At 36.6% G+C, this 22,916-nt stretch overlaps 1 protein-coding gene across 1 annotated transcript in view; it reads left to right on the top strand.

Annotated features, from left to right (window-relative positions):
• The window catches only part of NAALADL2 (N-acetylated alpha-linked acidic dipeptidase like 2), a gene marked incomplete at both ends in the record, with an annotated part of 278,850 nt that extends 277,098 nt beyond the window's left edge, over window positions 1-1,752 (top strand). Inside the window, one exon of the mRNA XM_079539540.1 lies at window positions 1,554-1,752. Coding sequence (XP_079395666.1) covers window positions 1,554-1,752 — 199 coding nt within the window. The remainder of the gene's footprint in view (window positions 1-1,553) is intronic.
• Window positions 1,753-22,916: the final 21,164 nt, after the last annotated feature.

Raw genomic sequence — 22,916 nt, 5'->3', positions numbered from 1 at the left:
CTATGATGTTTTTAATAGTTGACATTACAGCCTACAAAGGAATAGAGAGATATAGATCAAGATGCCAGTGTTGTAAGCATTTGGAGCAGAGTCCTGTATGAAACTCTCCCATCTACTAGCCACCAGCTAGGACTGTCTGAAACCTCCTGAGAGTAGAAAGTAATGTAAATAAAGATTGTCTCTACCATTGCCACTGCTGTTCAAGGGCATTGAGGGGTTGTGAACAGGCTTCTGTCTGTCTGTGAACTGTGGATATGACAGAGGAGAGTTCTTCAAAAACCTGATTCTGCATGCACTGATCTCAGCAGGAGTCCCTGAATTGATTTCAGAGGGAGCAAAATCAATCCCCACTTTGAAAACTACAGTATTTTCCACAGCACAGCCTATCCTTAAAAACCAACCAAGAATATTTCTAGTTCTCAGCATACACAGTTTTCGTTTACTATATCACAGAGAAGCTTTAAGGACAATCCATAATATAACTTCAGTCTTTGAAAGACATTGCCTTTTACTCAAAGCACCTTTTCAGTCAGAAAAACATGGCAGAAGATTGTAGCTGTTCTGTGGTGTCATCGCCATTCTTCCTTGCAGGCTGGCAATTGAATGACTTATAAGATGCAGTTTTGTGGTCATCTGTCTTGTAGGTGGTTAGCAGTTTTATTACTAATTTGTTGTTACCATTGGACCTGTCCTGTCATGCAATTAGGTTACTAATGGATTATCTAAATTGTCCTGATTTATTTCTGGTTTCATTCAGAGAAACAACTTCTCTGCTGCCCTGAACCCCTGCCTTGTGGTTAAGGATAAGGTGATGAGGCACCAGAGCACTTGTAGCTTTTCCGTTTCAAATTTCACTCACTTCTGTTTACAATCAAAGGAGCCCCTGGGTGGAGATTTATGATATTGACATGTTCCTTTAATTAGGATAATGATCACACCTGCTTTCAGATGATATTTATGGCCTGTTTCAAAGGATCTCATTGAATAGCTTTGTATAATGAGCCTTCAGCACATCATACAGGTAATCTTCCAGGGATTTGGGCATCACCTTTGCATGTATCTTCAAATGAACCATTAAAGAAGTCTTGCAGATATTATTATAGGGAAAAAAAAAAAAAAACAAAAAACAGATTTTGTCTTGTAGGATTTACCTGTGTATCCCGCTTATTTCTTTCTTCAAGTATGTGACATTAAAAATGGATTATTTTTAGAGAAGACTAAGTGGAGTCCAGCTGAGACATGAAATTCTTTGTGAACGTTGTGATGGGCATAAGCTCAAGATATTGATGGAATTTTCAAAGGCCAAAGAGGAATTTGAGATTTCTTTCACAGATTTTGTGTATGTTTCATCATATTTACACGTAAATCAATGGACAGATGCAGTTTACAAAGCCTAATAAATATGCAATTGTCTTTCAGTCTGCCATGGGTCAGCTTTAGTGTGCACAGCATGTACCGTCTGTAACTTGTGACTGATAATTGCAGGGATTCTTGATGATTTCTGACGATTGTTTTGAGCAAAAAGTTTATCATTCTCCATTGTTCTCTTTTAGAAATATTCTTTACAGGCTAGATGAAAGAACAAGCCAGTTCTCAGTACTGCTAGAGGCACTGGAGCACTGCAAACTACATCAGTCAAATGAGACCATTCAAGCAGCCTTGTCAGAGGTGCTGAACAGCATCAGTTCAGCTCAGGTTTACTTCAAAGCAGGACTTGATGTTTTTGAGACTACCTTAGCTGGAAAGAAATGAGAGAATTCTCTGCATTCCAAGACATTTGTTTACAACTCACTAAACAAAAGTTCGACTTGGACCAGAATTTCTCTGAGGATAAAACCTTTCTCAACTTTTCTTTCAGTTGGCGCTTAAATGTAATGCAATGCGTGTTTTTATAAACAGAAGAGAGTCTTTTGCACTGTTTACAGTGTATCTCAACTGTCTGTTTCTGAATGTATAAAACAAGGGGAGGGAATAACAGTGATTTTTGGAAGGATGTCTGCTGTATTTTTATATGTAAAGTATATTTTTATGAGCTCAATCTTGCAAAGTACCACGCATGTCCTGTGATACACTGAAGACCTGGTTCTGAGACACCCCAGAAGAATGCCCAGGTGAGCTTTCCATGCCTATTCTGTCAGAGGAATGACTTAAGTGTACTGTTGCGTTTCTTAACTTCCCCAGCAAACTCAACAACTTCTTTACTCCTTTCAGATTAAGTAATTGAAGGATGTGGCATTTCCTGATGTATGCAGCGTGGAAGTTAATCTGGAAATGCTCCAAACTTGCTTATCAGTGCAATCCAACATCTTTGCTCCTGTGGAACAATAAATACCTCAATTCTGAGAATACAGATAAACTTTGATTATCCCATCTCTGGATGAAACAGAATTGTTTTCTCTACTAATTCTCAGAATTTATGTAATGATTTCAAGCAATTTGAAAAGCTTGCATCAGTAGTTAGATGTACGCAGAAATATTTTGAATCTTTATATTCAATAAAAGAGCTGCTTAGTCCAAGGTCTACAGGCCTTGTAAGCTTCATTTTGCTCATCAAGGTCTCCCTAAATTTTTAGGGAACAGTAAATGAAAATAAGAGCTCGAACTTCTGGGAACATTTTAGATCTTCCACCACTTGGCCATTTTTGCTATTCCAGTACTGACCAGTACTGACCAGCATATATAGGACCTAGATTGTTGTCAGAAAGAAAAAAAAAAAATCATTCTCTGCCACAGAACCGGGAATGCACCTCTGAAGTCAAGCAGATGCTGTAATCTGTTCAAACTGTTAGCTCTGAATGAAAGGATGAGGGGGTTCAGTGTCCTAAACCTCTAAGGGGATAACATTCCCTTAAGTATTGCAAGTCTTAATATATAAACACTTCAGGTTGTTAAACCCTATTGGGTTTAGAATTTTACAATTTCAAATGATTTTGGGAAGAGCTTAAAAATTTTAACTTTCTATAGATTCTTAGAATTAAAGTATAATTTATTTGTTGGAAACATAAAATGTATTGTTACCCAATTTCCCATGGAAGCATTAGAAAAACATTTCAAGTATCTATGTGAATGTAAAGAAACGCCTTCAGGAAAATTTCAAAGTGCACTATTTGATGAAAGTATGAAAGCTTATGAAAATGACGCATTTATAGTGTATGTTCACATAGTGAAAAGTGAGAGTTGTTTACAGAAACACTGTTTCTGTTTTCCCAAAGATGTTGGCAAATGGGCCTCTGTTAGCAGCATCCTAGTGTAGGGTACGTACACTTGTGTTGTTTCTACATTTCTTTGCAAGTTGTTGAAGTGTGGGCAAAAGCATACCTGGCTGAGCAGAGGTGGGGCTATGCAGCTGTACAGCCACAACTGGAGTGAGAGTATTTTCAGCAACAGTCAGTATGCATGAACTTAGGTATTATATCCTCGTTTTACTTGGCATAAGCAAGATAAGCAAGAGTTTATGATTATTCTTTTGCTAATATGTTTACTGCAAAGATAGTTTGACTTCTGAAGAGTAACGTTTATTATGATGTTCCAAGTCTTGTCTATCCTTTTGTTCAGAAATGTTAATTACAGCAATATTTGAATGGTTGGAGTAGCTACATCTGACTTGCACGTTTATTACATGCGCCAAAATTGAACTGTGTTTTCTAATAGAGGCAACTCTTCTAACGGTGTGTTTAGTAACATGTTCTTTACAGTGGTGACTCATTATGGAGTCATCTGTGGTCTTAAATGATATAGAGTCAGGTGCCATTAAGAGACCAAAAATGGAGATTATCACTTCCTTTAACTCTGCCAGGTGAATTCAATAACTGCTTCCTGTTTAGCCCAACAAGACTTCCTCTAGTGTAGCCTGAAGTGTACTCATGCAAAATCAGTGAAATCTTTTGGGAAGAGTATCTTTCATGTATGATTTCTCAACCATGTAATTCTTCAGTAAAACATTTATTTTGTTTTCTCACTAACGTCCTTCTAGAACAGCTTTAAAAATAGCAGACTTCAATGTGCTCCACCACAAGAGGCATTGCTACTATAAGTACCTGTCCATTCTAGAGACAATCACATATTCTTGTTATAGAGATGAATCACGTGAACTACTCAAGGACTAAAATGCATTGATGTCAATGCAATCTCACGCTTCTAGATCTCGAGGCTTTTATTTCAAATGTTCAGATTGTATGCAAGTGAGTGCTGAGTGATAATATTTGCATCAATATAATTTTGAAAAAGGCATTTTTGAGCCATATCCTCCCACTTATTTTTAAATCCTACTTTTTTGCTTCAAAGCATTTATTGCAAGCTAAGGTCCTAAATATCTGGATTATTTCTAACAATTTTCCTGCTGTGGAATATCAGTTAAGAGAAGATTTTAGTGAATCATAGTTGCTTACCCAGACTGAATTCACTCCTGTATTGTTTTGAAATGAATTGAATGCTTTTGAAGTTTGCAGAATGCTTGCAAATTGCATAAATGATAGTAAAATCTGTTACCTTTCCAGAAGTATCAACTGCTGGAGACAGTATAACAAATGCAGTGATTGCTGAGTAATCTATACTCATACTCTCAGAGACCAGAAAATCCTTGCAACTTGCAACATTTGTGTGTTAAGATAGTTGATAATAAAAGTCTAATAAGATTTTATTAGTGCATATTTTAGAGAGTACATAAAGAAACTAAAGTATAATCAACTCAGATGAATAGTAAGTACATGGGAGCTGAATTTTGAGTACTAACTTTAAAAAAGGCAGTGAATTGCTTTTATCATCCAGAAAAAAACTAGTCTGTTTTGATATACACGTCTGTGCAAATATGCAAACAGACAAATATACAAATGCGTTGTATCTTGAAAAGATTGTAGAAATACTAATTTACTTGCAATGATTTGATGCATCTGCATAAACACCAATGTAAATAATAACTGCATGCAAAAAGTAGCTTGCACTGCTTCACTTACCTTTTAGAAAGTATTTCAGTCGGGAGGTGTAAAAGGGCGCTCTTAGCTGACCTCAGTTCCTGAAGCAGTGGATAGGGAACGGCTCAACCTCCCAGATATCACAGAAGGGATCTCTGAAGGTCATCTAGTCTATATCTAGTCCCTTTTTCATGCAGGGTCACCTAGAGCTGCTTTCTCAGTAAGGGGCTATGTCCAGTACTCTTGGGAATATCTCCAAGTATGGAGATTCTACCACTTCTCTGGACAATGGGTTCCAGTGCACGGTCACCCTCATAATAAGAAAATATTCTTAAAAAATTCTTCCATAGTTATAGTTTCTCCAAATCTCTCTCTGTATTTCTTAGTTGTTAAATTGTTAATAAGTTAATCAAACTTACATTCAAAGAATAACCATCATTTCAGTCAACTCTTGGCAAAGGAAAGCATATGAAGAAAGTATATAAGGAAGGTATATAAGGAAATTTGTACTTCAAGACATAAGGATTATTTTGAAGTTGTAGAGACTAGTTTTTGAATTCTCTGACATCTTCACAGAGCCTGGTTCCCAGTTGCAGGGTTTCTGTACACGTTAAGAGACTCACTGAGAACAAAAGATGCATTAGAAAATGCAGGGAGAAAATGCAGAGAGCACACGGGCAGCTATATTCTATGAATGTATCTATGTTACCCAGACTTCGGGAGCTCAGTGCAATTCTGTATTTTGTGTTATGTAGAATGACAGGCAAGGTAATTGCATGGGTCATTCTAGCTTTAAAAGCTATTAAATGCAACAAATGCAGTTAAGTCTGGGCCTGCATTTTCAAGGGAACAGTTAAAATGTTTCTCAAAAGCCTTATGTGGTAAGCTGTTATCTGTGTTACCCAGAAAGGGATATCTCTGACAAACGTTGTGAACTCCATCTCAGGAGCAAGTATAGAGTGGAAGGTGTTCATTCCCTTTGGCTCTCCGGCATTTTATTGGTATTCCTTCTTTTTGAGAAAGGTGAGTGATAGGAAACAAATCTCATTTTAAGATGTGGGAGACCCAAATTTTGAGTGCAGTTAGCCTTATAAAGCATTGCAAATGTTCAGAACATAGGAAACTGTCTTCTGATGGAGCTCTGTGTCCATAAAACTTGGGATGGAGATTCTAGTATGGCAAGTAATGGTCTCAGAAATAGAGAATAAATAACTAGTTACTGTCTATTAAAGGTTGTATTTATGGTAAAAATGGCTTGCCTGTCAGTACAGATATGGGATTGCATGTCGGTCATTTCAGTTTTCCTGTTATGTCAGATCCCTGATTTTTTTTGCTGACTTTCCTTCTATCAATGAGGTATTTGTCCCTGTGTACTTTGTCTCACCACATCTAGACCTGGCTCTGTGTTTGAATCAGTTTAGCTTCTTTGCCCATTGTGCTTGAGTTCAGTGGAAAGTTACAAAGGGTTGTAGAAGATTTGCTCACCTGGTTTAGTAAGTTTTGATTCTAATTCCTAGTACAGCTTACTGTACTGAAAGTGCTGGAAAGCCAGAAGTCCTGGTCAAACCCAAATGGATAAATATAAAGAGATATCTTCTATTAAACTCAAAGTAGTGTCTGTTGAGTATGCACAAACTGCAAGTTTTCAGTTGTAACTTTTTGAATGGAAATAGACCAAAAAAAATTAGCTTCTGGATCATTTCTGCAGGAAATTTCCTCATAAGTACCAATGTAGGCAGAAAGTAATCTTGAAAGTTTTGATGTAAATTTTTTAAAGCTGAATGAATATTAAAAAATGGTAGAGAAACTTAACCAGGGGTGGTACTAGCTGCTGGCAAAATCAAACAAGTAGTATGACAGCATATGATTTTTTTTCTGGCCATGTACACGCCACCTTTCATTAAATAATGGCTACATACAAAAGGGGTATGTATAAATATGTGAGAAAGAAAAGATGGTTAGAGAAGAAGCAAAACTTGGCTCCTGTATTTCAGTATTTTAAATGATTATGGATGGCAAAGACTCAAGCCATATGCATAAAAACGTACTTGAATTTGGACACTTGAACCAAGGAAGTGCCTAAAAATACTGAAGACTCATGGAGAAAGCAGATCAGTAACAAATTATTTACGAGTGTCTGCATTGGACTGTATATTTCCTAAAACAATGGTGCTATGAGACCCAACGTTGTTTTTCCTTAGTTTTAATCCCATTGTCCCTCGTTGTGTCTACACACTCATCGTAAGTGGAGAATATGTGCAGTTGTAGATTGAGATTCATTGGAAGTTTGTTTCCATTTAGTCATACTGGTCTGTTTCTTTCAGCGGGACTGACTTTACCATGAGCACTTATTAGGATACGGTTCTTCGTGAGTAAGGTCAGCAGGATTTGGCTACTGTCTGTGGAATTTCCCCAAAGTTTTAATAACAGAATGTTGTTTTTAGTCTGTTCTGTTTAAATCTCTCAATGTAGATTACTACATTAAGGAGAATCTGGGGAGTCTCTTGGTGAATTAAAATAAACCCACAGGGCAATATATAAATGTGTACATGCAAGTGATGTATTATAATTTAGCATTAACTGAATAGTTATAAATGTCAGTGTGGATTAATGTACACGTTCTCATATGAGCTTCACAGATTGGAATTAATACAAGGGCTTACAGTGAGAAATTTAATCAGACTATGGGTGTGGAACAACTTTTGCTACGAAAATGCAGATGTATAGTTACTCGTCAGCCTAATCCATTTTGTTAAAAAAGATTATTTGGTTTTGTTTAAGCTACTTATCTCTGATTTATTTTCCAAGAACCCTTTGAAAATGAAGTCTTGCTCTTTGTTTTTCTTCTAAATGCCTGCTGTCTCTGGTGTTTATGGAAAGCTTACCATGTCTTAAGACAATGCAAGGTCTTCCTGTCTGATCACTCATGGATTATTTGATGCAATTAGAAGTGGTATTTTAAAGCACAGATCTTGAAAGAAAGTCATTTACTGAGCTGTGAATTTATATGATACAACATGCTTGGGTGGCTGCTATTGCCACATGGCGGTGGAAGTAGGCAATGTTAGGCTTTCAGGCACTAAAGAGAGCAAATATGGTTGTGTGATAATATTGAATTGACCTGCTAATTTTCCCTCATTTGAAATTGTTCTAGTTGGAACACACTGGTGATACGGCACTGTAACACTCAGTTCTCTTAGCACCAGCTACTTAATACTTATTACAGGTGTAACTTACTACAGGTGTTGTCTGAGCTATCAGGGTGCTCCCACAGTTTATAATAGAACCCTTGTATCCCCAGTCAGCTTTTATATGTAGTACAGTCCTGGTACTGGTCTGAATGATTCTGAAGTAGGATGGACAAGTCTGGCCAAGGTCAGGATGCCGTACCCCACTGTCCTTAAAAAGTTCAGTAAGATACTCTGCAAGCACTTCCAGGATTTTTGGAGTTTTCAGTCTGTGTACAGAAGATTCTGAAGAAATGTAGTGGAACACTGTTGTTTTTTTCATGTAATCTTATTTCCTGTTCTCAACAGCTGAAACGTCTTGTAATCAATGAATGCACTAGAGGAGAAGTAAGGAGGTACTTAATATTTTATACTTAAAGCAGATAAGATGAATACAAATTCTCTTTGCTTTCCATTTGCAGCTTATGCAAGCCAATGTGCAGCATACCCTTATCACATATATTATGATTTGGTATTCTGAAACAAATGGAAAATAAATATAATTCCATATCCAGCGGATATATAATGAATATATAATGAATTCAAGCAACACTTCATGTGGAAGTGTGTTAACTATTTGTATGCAGTAAGATATATGTTAGTAAAGATATTTTGAACAGATAGTCTAGAGGGTTTTAGTACAGGTCTACCAAGTAATATTCTTCTGCCTAAGGCCAGATATTAGCATTGCGTTCATCCCTAGTTGTGTTTGCTCATTGCTGTACCTTTGAGGATTAATGCTCAAATGCTCTTATCAGTGATCGTGTTAGTCTCAGTATGAACTATTATTTTTATGTCGCATAACACCTTACAGATTTTAACTAATCAGATGGAATATGGAAGCATTTCTGCCTTTTGTATTCAAGGGAGCTGCTGTCAACTTGTGTTATCTTTGACACAGCATGTGGGATGCCTGAATGATGACTTCATTCCATCTACATCCAAATTTTCATGTAGTAAAATCACAGTACCACAACTGATAGCCAGTCAATTCAGAATATTAAGTAACTAGGTTTTTTGAACAACAGTAATATAATCTTGATGCAGCGATTCCTGGAAACCAATAAATATCATATTATGCGGAAATGTGCAATGAAAGGTGATTTGTATAATGCATTATAAAATGTCAAGTCTGAATAAAACAGTGTATTTGCAACATTAATTTGCTTAGTATGAACTGTACATTTATAACATAGCATAAGGAAAAGGTAATGTTAACTATTAATGTAAGGAGATTGTATGTACTTTGATTAAGAAGTACATTTTACTTATTTGTGCTATGAATATGATTTTTGCAGTCTGTGACAGTGTTTGTACAGAAGGCACTGTGGGCTGGAATTCAATAATAGACATTTTTTGAAAGTGGTTGTGAATTAGACTTTTTTTTTCATAGTTTTTGTTAGAAATTGAACTGGAATATGAAGATTTGTATAGTGTACATTGCACTGAATGATTTGGAATTATATTCATTTGCTTTTCTGTTGTTTTTGCTTTCTTTTTTTTAATTCGTTCTGCCAGTGAGCTGTAACATATACCTCTCAAGCTGCTGATTTGGTAACATGGATCCCAGGGCATTAAAGTGTAATAGAAACTTGGAAGAAGGAGAAGCGTAAGGAAGAAAAATATAGCTAGACAGAACCTCAGAAACTGGGATCTGACAGGTAAAGTTGGAATTATACGCTTTTTAGATGTTGGTAGATAGCTAGCCCTGAAATTCTGATAATTGGTCTTTCAAGTGTAAAGAAATCGGCCCTGTATGTCTCTGAGAATCACAATTCTCAAAAATAGATACTTTGGATCAAACTCCCAAGCATTCAGCATGAGACATACAAAAACCGAACACATGGGAAGAAAGCAAAAAACAACTTTGAATGCTATTTGAAGAAAGAGACCAATTAGTTCTGAAAATCTTGATGAAATGTCAAGATTATATGAAATTCAGATGATCAGTTTTTTCCTGTAGATCAGAGGTCCTGAAGTCATTAAGTAGATCCCTTGTGAAAATAAGAATTCCATGCTTTGCTAAGAGTACACAGGTTGCTTTGAAAGTAATGCCTCCTGTTTGTTTCCGAGGAAACAGCAACCAATAAGAGAGAGCACAATAACTATTTCTTGGAGCAAATTCTCAGCTACAAAATGTTATTTTTCAGCATAGTCACCACCATTTTTACCAGCAGTAAACAAGAGCCTGCATGCTGCACTTGTAAAAATCTGCTCCAGCAGAGGTGACCTGCTGTCATCACTGCTGAAATGCACCACTCACCTCCCACTGTTTCATCTCCATAAATGTTCAGCAAGTGTCAGTGAATGGTAACGGGTGCCATTTTTCTCACATGGGGTAATTCAGTGTCACACCTTTGCTTTATACACACTTTCATGTCAGACGCTGTTTTGTCAGTCTGCCCCTCTGCTGCCATCTGTCTCACAGCAACAAAATGGAATGGAATATTGTTGGGAATATTCAACATTTGCTGCCATACCACCAACTCTTGACATCATGAGTCAAAAAAATAAAATAGGAGGCATGACTTTCAGAGCAGCCCTTCCATAAAGGAGAACTTTAAGTCTTTACTAATGAAGCACTTGAGAGGTATAATGTAATAGTGTCATTGTAAAATGAATGTGCATTTTCATATTTTATTTCAATTTTGTATAGTTTTGGTTGTTGGTTATTTTTTTTTTTTCTTCTTTTTTTCTTATTTTTTTTAATTGCTATTTTGTTCACCAGATTAAAAATAAAATTGATACCTTTTGGGTGTTCTTAATAATGGCTAGAATGTAAATCTGGTTTGGTACGTTAGCTCTGTACATACTGTAGCTCTGACTACAATATCTCATGGAATGTCAAGGACTAATTTGTGAAACATTCACAATGTGTTTTCTTTAAGCCATGTAAACGTGCCATGAAAATAAAAGTAAGCTGTACATCAACTTGTGTAAGAATCTGATTTTCCATTCCTACTGATAGATCTGAGCAAGTCAGTATCACTGAAAAACATAATTAAAGTCAAATATCCTTTGCTTTAGTATCAGAATCCTCTGTGGCCTTGCCAAGGAGACTTAAACCTTATTTTCTCTTATCACATATCTATTGGAACAATAAAATTATTTGTATATAGGTATATATATATATATATATATACATGTTATTTACATATATTGTATATATATTTTAATGTGTTACAATAGTTCTGAGTAGCCAAGCTTTGTACAGAATGCATTTGTCTGAAAGAATGGAAATATAAAAACACCTTCTCCACTTTTTCCTTTAACCTTCAGCTAGCTATATAGCATCTTTAGCATTTGTTATTCCTTCTCAACTAGTAGCATAGAGATCCACATTAGAATGGAGTCCATGTGTAATTATGAAGGCATTTGCATTTTATATGTAGCACTAGATATGGTAACCATGCAAATGAAGTGATGAGTAATTTGACACTGTCACAGTTTAATGTTTGTGTGCTATCTTATGAGTAGGATGGAAGCAGAAACAATGAATCCAGCACAGTCCTGATGAAAGTCCTCAGAGTGACAAAAATAGGCACTGGGAAAGGCAGCTGCTGCGATGAGGATCTTGCTGTAACAGAAAGCAAAAGGTGGAGGTCTGATTCTTGCTCGAAGAACTGATCCTGTTTAACCAGCCCTGAAGCTGTTCTGAATGTGACCAGTGAGAATGCATCGCCCCACGCTGATCAGTTTATAGTGGGAAGGTCAAGGTATGAGACAAGGGAGGATAGACTAAAACAAGTTACAGTAGCAAATCTCTTTGAAAGAGAAAGCAGGCTTGTGAAAGCTAACCTTCTATCTTTCATCAGCAGGAAATGGCACCGAGAGAAGAATCAATTTTGAGATACTTAGTAACAGCAGCTTTCTCCCAGAAACCCCCCTTTCTCCCTAACAGGCAAGAAGGAGAGTGAGTGGTCCAAGGGCTAGATAAGGTAAGCTAGATCTAAATAAGTGAGTTTAAAAAGCATTAAGGCTTTTGTTGTGTCACCAAAGCAGATAGTTCTCTCAGCAGTGACCTTGAAGAGTCCACTGACCTTGCTTCAGCCTCTTCCTGCTTATAATCTTCTGAGCTGAAGAAGCTCTGGGCTGCGTCTCAAATGCTGTGAACCAGGACCAGTCCTGTGAGACTGCCAGCATACATCAAATGAAGATCTCATCCACTTGTTTGAGGCTGAGCTACAAATGGGAGAAGCACTCTCTGACACTGCTTGACAGTCTCATTTCACAAAAAATCTAGTAAGGTTTTCTAGTCAATGTCTTGAATTTGTCTTCAGTGTATTTCAGCTGAGGTCAGTGATATGCCAGAGATGAATTATCCCATTGGGTAAGGGTTGCTTTTACTGCACAAAAGAGAGCACATATCAGAACTAACACCATGCCAATATTTACCTCCCCTTAATGTCAGTGTCATTGGTTTATAGTGGCTAATGTACTTACAGATTTGACTTCTCCCTTGAACAAAAAGTTACCTGCCACCCCGAAAGCATCAGCTGCTTTCATACTGTATAATTCAAACCAGAATGCCAGGTAGTGGCATTCTGTATCCCTTAGCCTTGACTTGAGAAGGTGAGATAAGAACTCTGTCATTGTCTCTTCTACGGGAAGAAGGGAAAGTGTGATTTCTATGAAAATTGTAGTTAGAGATGTACTTTAACAGCTGAAAATATAGAAAGATAAAATATAAAGCTTAAAACAGCATGCGTTCACATAGCTTTTGATCACGCAGTTTAGAATGAAAGTTGTAGAATGATTATGTAAAGTGAAGCAAAAAGGGATAATTTTACGTCAGTATTGAAGACAAAATGTCTGAAATAATGCCTTTGAATTGATGGAATGAACTTACGGAGGCTGTTACAGAAGAGAGAATAAAAACCTTAAGTTTAAACATGGTGGTTTAAGATCAAGTAGCACTGATATGTGTAAGTTGTAGAGCAGGAGAAGACCTTCTGCCATATGACTACTCAGACTCTGAAATATCTAATACCTATTAAAAGGAACTGTTGAATTCCAAACTAGAATGCAGCATCCAGAAAAGCCAGGAGAAAAGGGTCTGTTGTTTGCACCTACCACCAAAAGGTTGACATTTCTAGGTTTATTTTTGTGTTTTTCCTCTGAATAATAACAGAGATCCATAAAGATGGATTTGTCTAGCCTGGGTGACAGGCAGGTGTTTGTCAGCATGGGACTGCACATGAAAGATGGTCAAATTAGCTGAGTAAGTTTCCACATATGTCATGTGTCACTGCATTTCTTAAAGTGAAAGATCACCATGTTATCCTGAATGATGATGCAGAACTGTAGTGGGGGACCTTGATATGCAGATGTTACTTCTGAAGTGAGCAAGAAAAATGAGCTGATACCCCCACTTGTGAAGTTCACATTACAAATTCTAGCAGAATGACCCTCTAATGAACACCAGCTGAGTTCACTTTTAGGACTCTGCCATTCATAAAGTGCTTGTCATGCTCTCCTAGCCTAACATAATCAGGGCCCTATGAGTAAGTAATAGCCTTGTATTCATAATAAGGCAATTTATTATCCTGTATGTAAAGTGACAGCTTCATTATCATTCACTATTATGAAATAGCAGGGAAAGCGGCAGTTCAAATAAAAAGGCAGCTTTTTAAATAATTCTTTTTAAAGTATGAAAACTCAATACATAAACTTGTGACATGTAACATTTTTATTAATATATGAAGAATTTATCTTGATGTTCCATAGCATACTTTACTGATATTTTATCATTACATTTTGAGAGAAATATTTACAGTGGCAGCTTGCAGCATCCTGGTTTCTTTTTTTTTTCCCCCAGCTACCTTTGTATCTCGCACTGAGTACTTTTGGACTGGTGGAATTCTGCCTCAGTTACTTCTATAGCCATCCAAGGAATTTACTCTGGTCGGTGCAAATATGTAAACTGAATGCAAATGGTTAGTTCCAGTGACAGAACAGTGCAAAAATACTTGCCAGAGGGTTGGCCCCATTACTTCTATGAGGCTTACAAATTCTATATGTAATAAACACCTGTCCATTCAGCTCCTGCTGGTTCTACTGCTTTGTTTGTTTGTTTGTTTGTTTTTTGAATACGGGGATCTCAGAATGATTATACAACTTTTCTGTTCTCTATAAATATTTCTGAGAACAAATCCTTTTCAGAATACATTAATTTGCTTCAAATGATATATTGGTGCCTACCATTCTGTATTTCCTGAATCAACAAAAATGAATGTGTCCATGATTGGCTGCTCATTGAGTAGACACTAGAACATTCTATAATGAAGTGTGATCTAGTTGGTGATCGAATATGTTAGGGTACCAAGTGTAGCTGGGAAGGTGTGTTATGTCAGTGAGGATGAACAGCATGAGGTTGAGAGTTGATACACCTCTTTATCTCTTCAGAATGTTGTAGGCTTTGTATATTCTAATAACTTTTCAGCACCAGTTTGCTTTCTGAAGATCATTCAGTGCTATGACCGGGCCTCACCCTGCACACCTTGAGATTTCTAATGCAGTCTGCCTGAGGAACTATTTTACAGGTATGCTATGAATGTAATAAAATCTTCTGTAAGATGGAGCAATGTTTACTGCTGTTATGTGATACTTTCTGAAAAACTTCAGCCAGAAATTGTTTGCATTCTAATATTGTTAGCAGTCAATAATGGATAATCTATACGATGAGCGCTAAGATAGACAGCTATACTAAACCAGCAAATAAGTTTATTCGGAAGAAATAATGACTTATATAAGCACATCCAAGTCTCTGCTCTGATCTGTATCATGACACATGAAAGGATTTTGCAAAGAACCAGGAAGACAGGCATAACTGGGACCCCCTGCGTTCCAGCAGAGAGCCATACCTGCTGGACCGTCCTTCCTAAGCCTTTGTCAGAGGCAGATTTTTGCCAAGATAAATGTCTCTTGTCAGAGAACAGTTACATACCCCCTTTTTCTTTTTTTTCTTCTTTTTTTTTTTTTTTTCTCCAAGAGGATGTTCCAAGACTAAAGAATTCTCTCCCTGACCAATTGTATGACACTTCAGATAAATCTTTATATGCAATAATACTCAAGGACCTAAGTAATACATCATATTTGATCTGACCAGGCATAAATCATTTATTCATGATATATCATTCATAACTTGATTCATTGACTCATCTTTAGACAAGACAAGGTCAGTAGAAAAAAATGATTAAGCTTTTTGCCTGCAGGAAAAAGAAGCTTAAACAATAAATTCATCTTCACATCTGACTTTATGAAACTTGACAGAGAAGATTTTAAAAATAGAAGTAGAAGACTTAAAAAGCCAGCTTTTACTCCCAATTACACTGATGTAAATCTACAGTCACTCCACTGACTGTAGAGTAAATGGGAAAACCCTGTATGAGTCAGTGGAATCAACTCTGGACTTCTTATCGTCAAGGAAGAATTTGATTCTGAAAGAGGGGACATGGGCATTTAAAGTTGAAAATGATGTGCCTGAATATTTTATCAGATCAAAGATGGCAGATCAGACTCTGTATCCACTCGTATAATTATAAATCTGGCAACTTGACATGAAATTTCAGACTAGTCCGAGCCTTCTAGCAAGCTGAACTAAACAGCCTCCTTGATTTACAGTTGACATTTCTGCCTGTGTTACCATTAGAATTTAATTTCAGTGGAGCTGTTGTCCCCTTGACAGCAGCATCTTGAGAAGAGGTCATTCTTTCTTCTGTTAAATCACGTAAGGTGGAAGAGCATGTCATTTCCTGGCCATGTGTCCATGGTCCTAGCACTCTGCTCTGATATGTTTCCGAACTCTCCCTCATAGAAGAGGGCCAAAACTTCCTCATAAACTTCCAGTGCAGCAATGACACTACTTGTTGTGGAATAATATTCTTAAGAAGAAACAATAACCATGATTCAGATAAAGTAAGGCAGATTCCTCCAAGTAATTTAGAATTGTCCAAGTGTTTAAGTGTCCAGAGGGCACAATGAAATTCAAATAAATGTCTATGCATTTTTTTTTTAAATAAAGCAAATTCTCAAGGTTGAACTTTATTCAATTTAGTAGAAATCTCAACTCAGTTTGCAGATCCGAGAGTGACTAAATGCCATTATCATCCAGTGAAGCTGACAGAAAATGAGGGTGCTTAATTCTTTAAACCCTTTGGTATTGTTCTGCTTGGTTTTAAGAAATAGAGACGGAAAAGCATAACTGAAAACTGCTACGATCAGCATTTTGCATCAGTGAACCTGAAAGCAGATACAAGTAAAAGGTAATGATACATTGGAAAAGAAACAAGCGGTAAGAGAGATTGTGATGAGTCACTTCAGAAGACCGGGGGAGGCTTTATTTTCTTTTTGTCTTTTTCTATTTTAGGCTGTTCTGTTACACAGAAACCCAGCAAATGCTGCAATTATAAATATGTGCTGGAGAGTCCTTGAGCACTGCAGCTTCCCCATATATCATTCTAAGAACCCGTGCTAAATAATCTGGTGCTGATTTCACATCTTCAGCGTTCAGTAGCCTTTAAGATTTCTCATTTCTTTGCTCTGTGATGGTGCTTTAGGCTGTAACATAAGACAGAAATATATGCTCAAGACATACAATAGTGTTTTCTTATCTCACAGTACTCACAAGGAGCACTAGCTGTATTTTTTTTTAATTATTAGCCTTATATGAATATACATTTGCTTATTCTTTAAATAATTATTTTAACAATCCTAGAGGTAAATTCCAACTTGGCACCTAATTTAAGTACAGCACCATCCACAAAATAAAATACAATAAAAATTCATCCACAGAAGGATAGGATAGAACTAAAGCAAGAATTCAGAGCCCAATCTTGTCAGTTATAAGCAAAATGGTTTAAAGGAAAAGGCAGCCAGTGGCTCCTGGTGCTGGTATGATTCAGTCTGGAGGAGAAAGTAGTTTCTCTGAAGCCTCTAGCTTTAGATTTCAATATTTTATTTCACCCCTTGTAACTTTGTATAGCTCCTAAACTTATAATGAAGTTGCTGTATTCTAAGCAAGAGACACACAAAAATAATCAAATAATCATTTATTTCAAAGTAGCCTGCTTATTTCTCTGTTTCTTTTTCTTTCATAGTTCTTTATGCATAGATTTCTATTCTGGTGTAATTTAAATTCCTGCAGAAGTTTTCTATTCTGTCTCAAGGACACTGTGGCTTGACACTATTCTAATAACACTTTCCATTATTGCTTTTCACACATATAAATGAAGAATTATGTTGATATTGTTAAATAGCTTGAATCAAATCCACTAATTTGGGCCAAATAAAGCATCTCTTTAATAATGGCCAGTTACATTTTATTGTTATCTCACAATGATTTTTTCCAGCATAAAGCATTCCCTTTCCTTTCCTCATGGTATTCTTCTTGGCAGCACATGGCGATGTCTTGGTGATCTGGTGCTGTATTACCTCAACAAGTATATTTCTGTATTCCAGATCAGTCCTTTCTTATTCATCTTATTGCCTTTCTTCCTGGTATGAAACATCGTATAAAATTGCCCTGTTGCCAAGTTAATTTGTGGTATCCTGCAGTGGAGTTTTAGACCAAAGCCTTGTTTGTCCATGATTGAAGACATTACACTTCATAAGAACTACCTTTTACACTTTACACAACCCTTTACACTACCTTTTAATGTGATTTGTTTTCTTATTTGGACTTAGCTATGCATTTCCTTCTTAAAGCAGATGTGGAAATAAATGGCTGCACCCATACTCTTAGTCCAGAGATATATGATTATTCAAATTCAAGCCTTCTCTGCCATGTTAGAAGCACAAATGAATTCAGTTTTGCTGTTTAAATATCAAATTTTTACAATCCCAGCATTAACTCAGTGTTTAAAAATAAAGATACAAATTCTTTTTGCTATGCTTTTCAAACTGTGGGGTTTTTTTTTTTTTTTTGTTTGGTTTGTTTTTTGTTGTTGGTTTTTTGTGTTTTGTTTGTTTGTTTTGTTCGTTTTTTTTTGTTTGTGGTGTTTTTGTTTTGAATGAATGAATGAGTAGAGGCATGCTCTAAAGATAGGAATATGTCATTCAGCACATCTGGCTGTATTTCCCAATTGCTATGAAGAACAAAACCACTAATACTAAAACATAATGCTTGGTGGTTAAGGTCAAATTCATTCTGCAGGTTTAATGATATTATAATTTAAGAGATGTGTACATGGCAAGAAAGGAGAATATTGATCCATTAATATACATTTGAAAATCAAAGATTATTTATCTCCTGGCAGTTGTAACACATGCTCAATGCTACATGATAGTAAAACTTTTTATAATTTCCTTTCTAAATAAAAGGTAGAGAAGCTATTGAAAAACTGAAAGTGATTGAATCTGTAGATTACACTTGGAAGTCTGAAACTTGCAGAGCATTACATCAGAGCAGATGGAATTGCACAGAGAGACAATACGTGGAGCAATGGGAAGTCTACAAAGAATTATTCTGGTTTTGGGTTAGGTAAGTGCTCAATCACATGTGGTAAGTGTTATTGTTCCATTATACATATGGAGAAATTAAGTGTAAGCGCAACACCCAGAGTCAGCCATGAGAACTCAGAAAAAAAGTGCCTCCAAGATTTCTAGTCCACTGTTCTACTCAACAGAAAAACATTTCTGTGCACAACAGAACAACCTGTGCAACCTACAGATACTTTTAAAATCAGCAGGAAGGCACCTTTCGCATTCTGCCATCAAAGATGCAGCCCCAGCAAGAGCAGAAAGGCATGAGTGTATCACTACTTTTCTGTGTTTAATTTCATATTGAAACTGGTTTTTAATATTAAGTGCACTGGAACATAGAACAGCAACTGATTAACAAACTGCAAAAGCTGTTACACTGGTAGCTCTCAGGCAAGACATCCAACTCTCTGGGCAGAAGCAGGTGCCTGAGAGATCCTAGGGAACTACCCAGTGTGCTGCTTCTGTATGTCTTGTCACTCAGACCAGTGTGCAACCAGTGCTCTTTCTGTAAATGTATCAGGAAAATCTCAAATTAAATTGAATTTTCCTAAAATCCACAGTTAGATTAGGGTGTGGTTTGGAATTCTTCCAGACGTATTGCACATTGTGAAGTCAGTGTTGATTTTCTAATAGTAGTTGCTTCCCTCAGCAAATATGTGCCGAGTTCAGGCAGAGTTTTTCAGGCTTCATAAAATGTAAATGCTTTTTTATTTTTGTATTTTTTTTATGTTTGTTGGTTGTTGTTTTTGCTTGTTTGTTTCTATCTAGCATTGATTTTCTCTACCCTCCCACCTGTTTTCATTTTTTTTTTTTTTTTTTGCTTCTCATCGTTTTCATGTAAGCGTATAATTCAGACAGAACAGGATGCTCTGCAGGTTGGTCAGCACTGAAAGATACAGAAGTTACATATTAAGTATGAGTTTTTTCTTGAAAAACAGTAATCTATTACAGCTCTGCTGGAACTGAACAAAAATGCATAACATTCTGTATGCAGTCTGCCTTGCATCTTCCTAAAGCAGGTATAAATTTGCACTTAAATTGCCACAGTTTGGGCCATTCTTCATGTTGCATTTCAATCTTGACCAGGCTACAGCTTAGAGCAAAATGTAAAGAAAATATAAACTCCCGTTAAGGAAATTCAATGTCATTTTCAGGTTCAGTGCTGCCAAGGTAGGGATAATGAAACATGTTTTCCTGAATCTTTAAAAGAAAAACTGTCACGGATTGGTTACAATCTTTCTGCTCAGGCCATAGTTCCAAGGCACTGAAACTGATTAACTTTGTTTCCATATACTAAATTTGTTTTTAACACGTTTACATTATAACACCGGCATGTCTGTGGTAGTTAAAATACTCGTGCGATATTTTAAAGCCACGCTTTTTCCTACTTGCAGAAACCAGCTATGATATCTTAAAAATATTCCTATCTTTAAAATATGTGTTAGGTTCCTGGAGAAGCTTCCAAGCATGGTACTGATCTGGATTTCTCCTCTGAAAGGCTAACTAAGTGGAATACTAACTAGTCTTTGCTCAGTTCGTTGAATAAATATGGTGATTTCTATGTATAAAGTTAAGTGAGAGAGATCTGCCTGATGCTGTGGTGTGACTAGTTGTCTGATGCTGAGATAAGCATGTGCAAAGGCCTTTCTTTTGGCATAATTTGTGCTTGTGCGCAGAGAGTTTTATAATTTCTCAGAGAAATAAATGGAAATCAGATATCTGATTTTTTTTTCCTCTGGCTTTTTGATGTCCCAGGCTAAATAAATAGAATTGTTCAGTTTTCTAAAGGGATTGGGTATCTCAGATTTAAAACACAGGTTAGTCGCATACGTGCACGATTTTGTGTCATGTGAGGGGAGATGGTTGAAGCAGCATCTGCTGTGTGGGAGACCAAGTCCAGTAATTAGCTTTCTTTACATTTGGCAACAAATAGCTGTGCGGTAATATTAGAAGAGCATCGCTGAAGCTAATTTTCAGTAATGTGACTCCTTGATATTACAAATGCATGAATCTAATTAAATAAAGTTAATTGAATTTTAAAAGGCCGCTTACAACTCACACATCAGGTGGTTTTCTGTATCACATCATCAGAAATGTCTCTTTGCAAGAGAAAAGCAGTTAGGAACAAAACCAGAGTAGGTAACAAAAACAAAACAACATTCCTCCTACCTTAAACTGATTACATTTTCTTTCCAACTATCCTATGTACTCAATGTGCTTGGCACTTCTCATTGTATGGTTTCATCCCTGACCCCATTTATGTAAGGAAGTAGGAGGAAAAGATGAGAACCATGAGCTTAAAGATCACAGTGCCTATATCATACAGTTCTGAGAAATAAAATCTCACCTTCTCTATAGTGTCAAGAAGAAATAAGATGGAGACTAATTGAAACCTGCTGTAAGAAAGCTGGACAAAGTATGACCTCATCATACTAGAGCTGTTGACTGGTGATGATCAAGAAAAGTCACAGAGTTGCTTCTGTAATAAGGGATAAATTTTGAAACATGTGTCTACAGAACTCAGACTTCACAGAAGAGGAGATGTCCACCTTGACAGCCTTGTCTGAGATGGTGCAACTCTTTTAGCTAATTGGAGTTCAGGCGAGGCTTTGGCTATGTCAGTATGGATGACAAAATTGGCTGAGAAAGAAGGAAAATGTTATTTCATCTTTAGCACTTGTGAAAGGCCAACTTGTCACTGATATTATTTGAAATTCTTCCCAAAGTTTATTCCCCAAGAACCTGCTCAACAGAAAACTCTATGGTTCAACTATCAGTCTTACAGCTCCCATGGATTTAATCAATAGTTGTCTCGAGTCCATATAATCACAACTTAACCCCTAGTAGCTGTTTTTGAAAGGAACTCTCTTGGGTGCCACAAACCAGTTGAAAACACAATTATTCTTGGCTTTCTGTGCTGCGAAGGAGAAAAGAAAACTTAATAATCAAAGCTGCATAATGAACAGAATGGCAGCTTACTTATGGAAGGTACATTTTCATCTTCAGCAATTGAGGAAGAAATGACTTCTGAGAATACAAATGAGGAAAATCAAATGCCTCAAAATCTTTGGGAGGAAATTTTGACTTATCAGATAATGAGCTAGCTTTTAGTGATAAGAATGATAATGATTCCATTACTAATACTGATAATAATGGCAGTGTATAAGCTTAGCAAATATTTTGCATCTGGTAGGAGAATAAATTATTAATATAAGAACTGAAAAAAGACATTAAAAGATACAGGTTAAAAAAAAATGCTGTAAGAGGCATGAAGAAGCGTAACAGTAATAATAAATGAAGAAATATGGAATTTGTTAGTTTTATCTAAAGAACCTGGAATAAAATTTCAAGGTAGAGGAAACCCATTAGCAACCTGAAATCAGACCTATCCTACTACTATCCAAATCAGTGTCATGATAAATTGTCAGATGGCTGGAAAGATTGCTATTTGTGCCAGTTTTTAATGAAAGGAAAATGGATGGCCAAAATCATTGTCCGTGTTTGTTTTTTTTTCCTAACACTAAGAATTTTCCCTTTCTGTAAGATAATCCAATATCAGCTACTAAAAGATAGAGGCTGAAACTGAAATATGATCTACTTCTCCTTGACAATAACAAAGCTTTTCTCATAGACATCAACAGAGATTGGAACGGAACCAAAATGATCAAGAAGACTGATAGTGTCTGAACTAATTAGGATAGTTGGTTATCAAATATACACCTAAACTGTTTCATAAAACACAGCCTGCCAGGTCTAGCCTCAAGGGACAGTTCTACAGAGTCAATATGAGAAGTTATGTTGATACAGAGACTATTATCATCAGCTGACATTTACCTTCCATCCCTTTATCTAAAATCGTGCTTCTATTCATTCATAATCTATGGTAAGTAAAATATACATCAGAGGAATATATTATGTAATAAGTCCCATGTAGTAATTTCCAGCCAAGTTAGTTAAAGCTGCAGTTTTAATGAACTTTAGGTTCTCACTTGGTACTCTGCAGGGAGAAGAACAGTGAGCAGATTCCAGTGGCCCTGGTGCTATTTCTACAGTGAAACCATATACCCAGATCATGCCTCATCCACAGCCTCTGACCAACAGCATTTGGGGAAGGAACAACAATAGTTAAACACAGACTAAATAAATGGCTTGTTTCCTGGAAGCATCACCTGACGCCCTATGCTGCATGGCTGTGAGAAGGGCCTGGGCCAACTGCTGAGTGCTGTCAGCGAGTAAATACAGCTCACTGGGGGAACAGCCGGTCATAAACGAGCATCTTTGAGGCAGGATTTCAGAA

This window comes from Tetrao urogallus, assembly GCF_951394365.1.
Source record: "Tetrao urogallus genome assembly, chromosome: 9".
Lineage (NCBI taxonomy): Eukaryota > Metazoa > Chordata > Aves > Galliformes > Phasianidae > Tetrao > Tetrao urogallus.
Note: the sequence above shows the minus strand (reverse complement) of the source record. Positions and strands in the feature narration are given on the sequence as shown.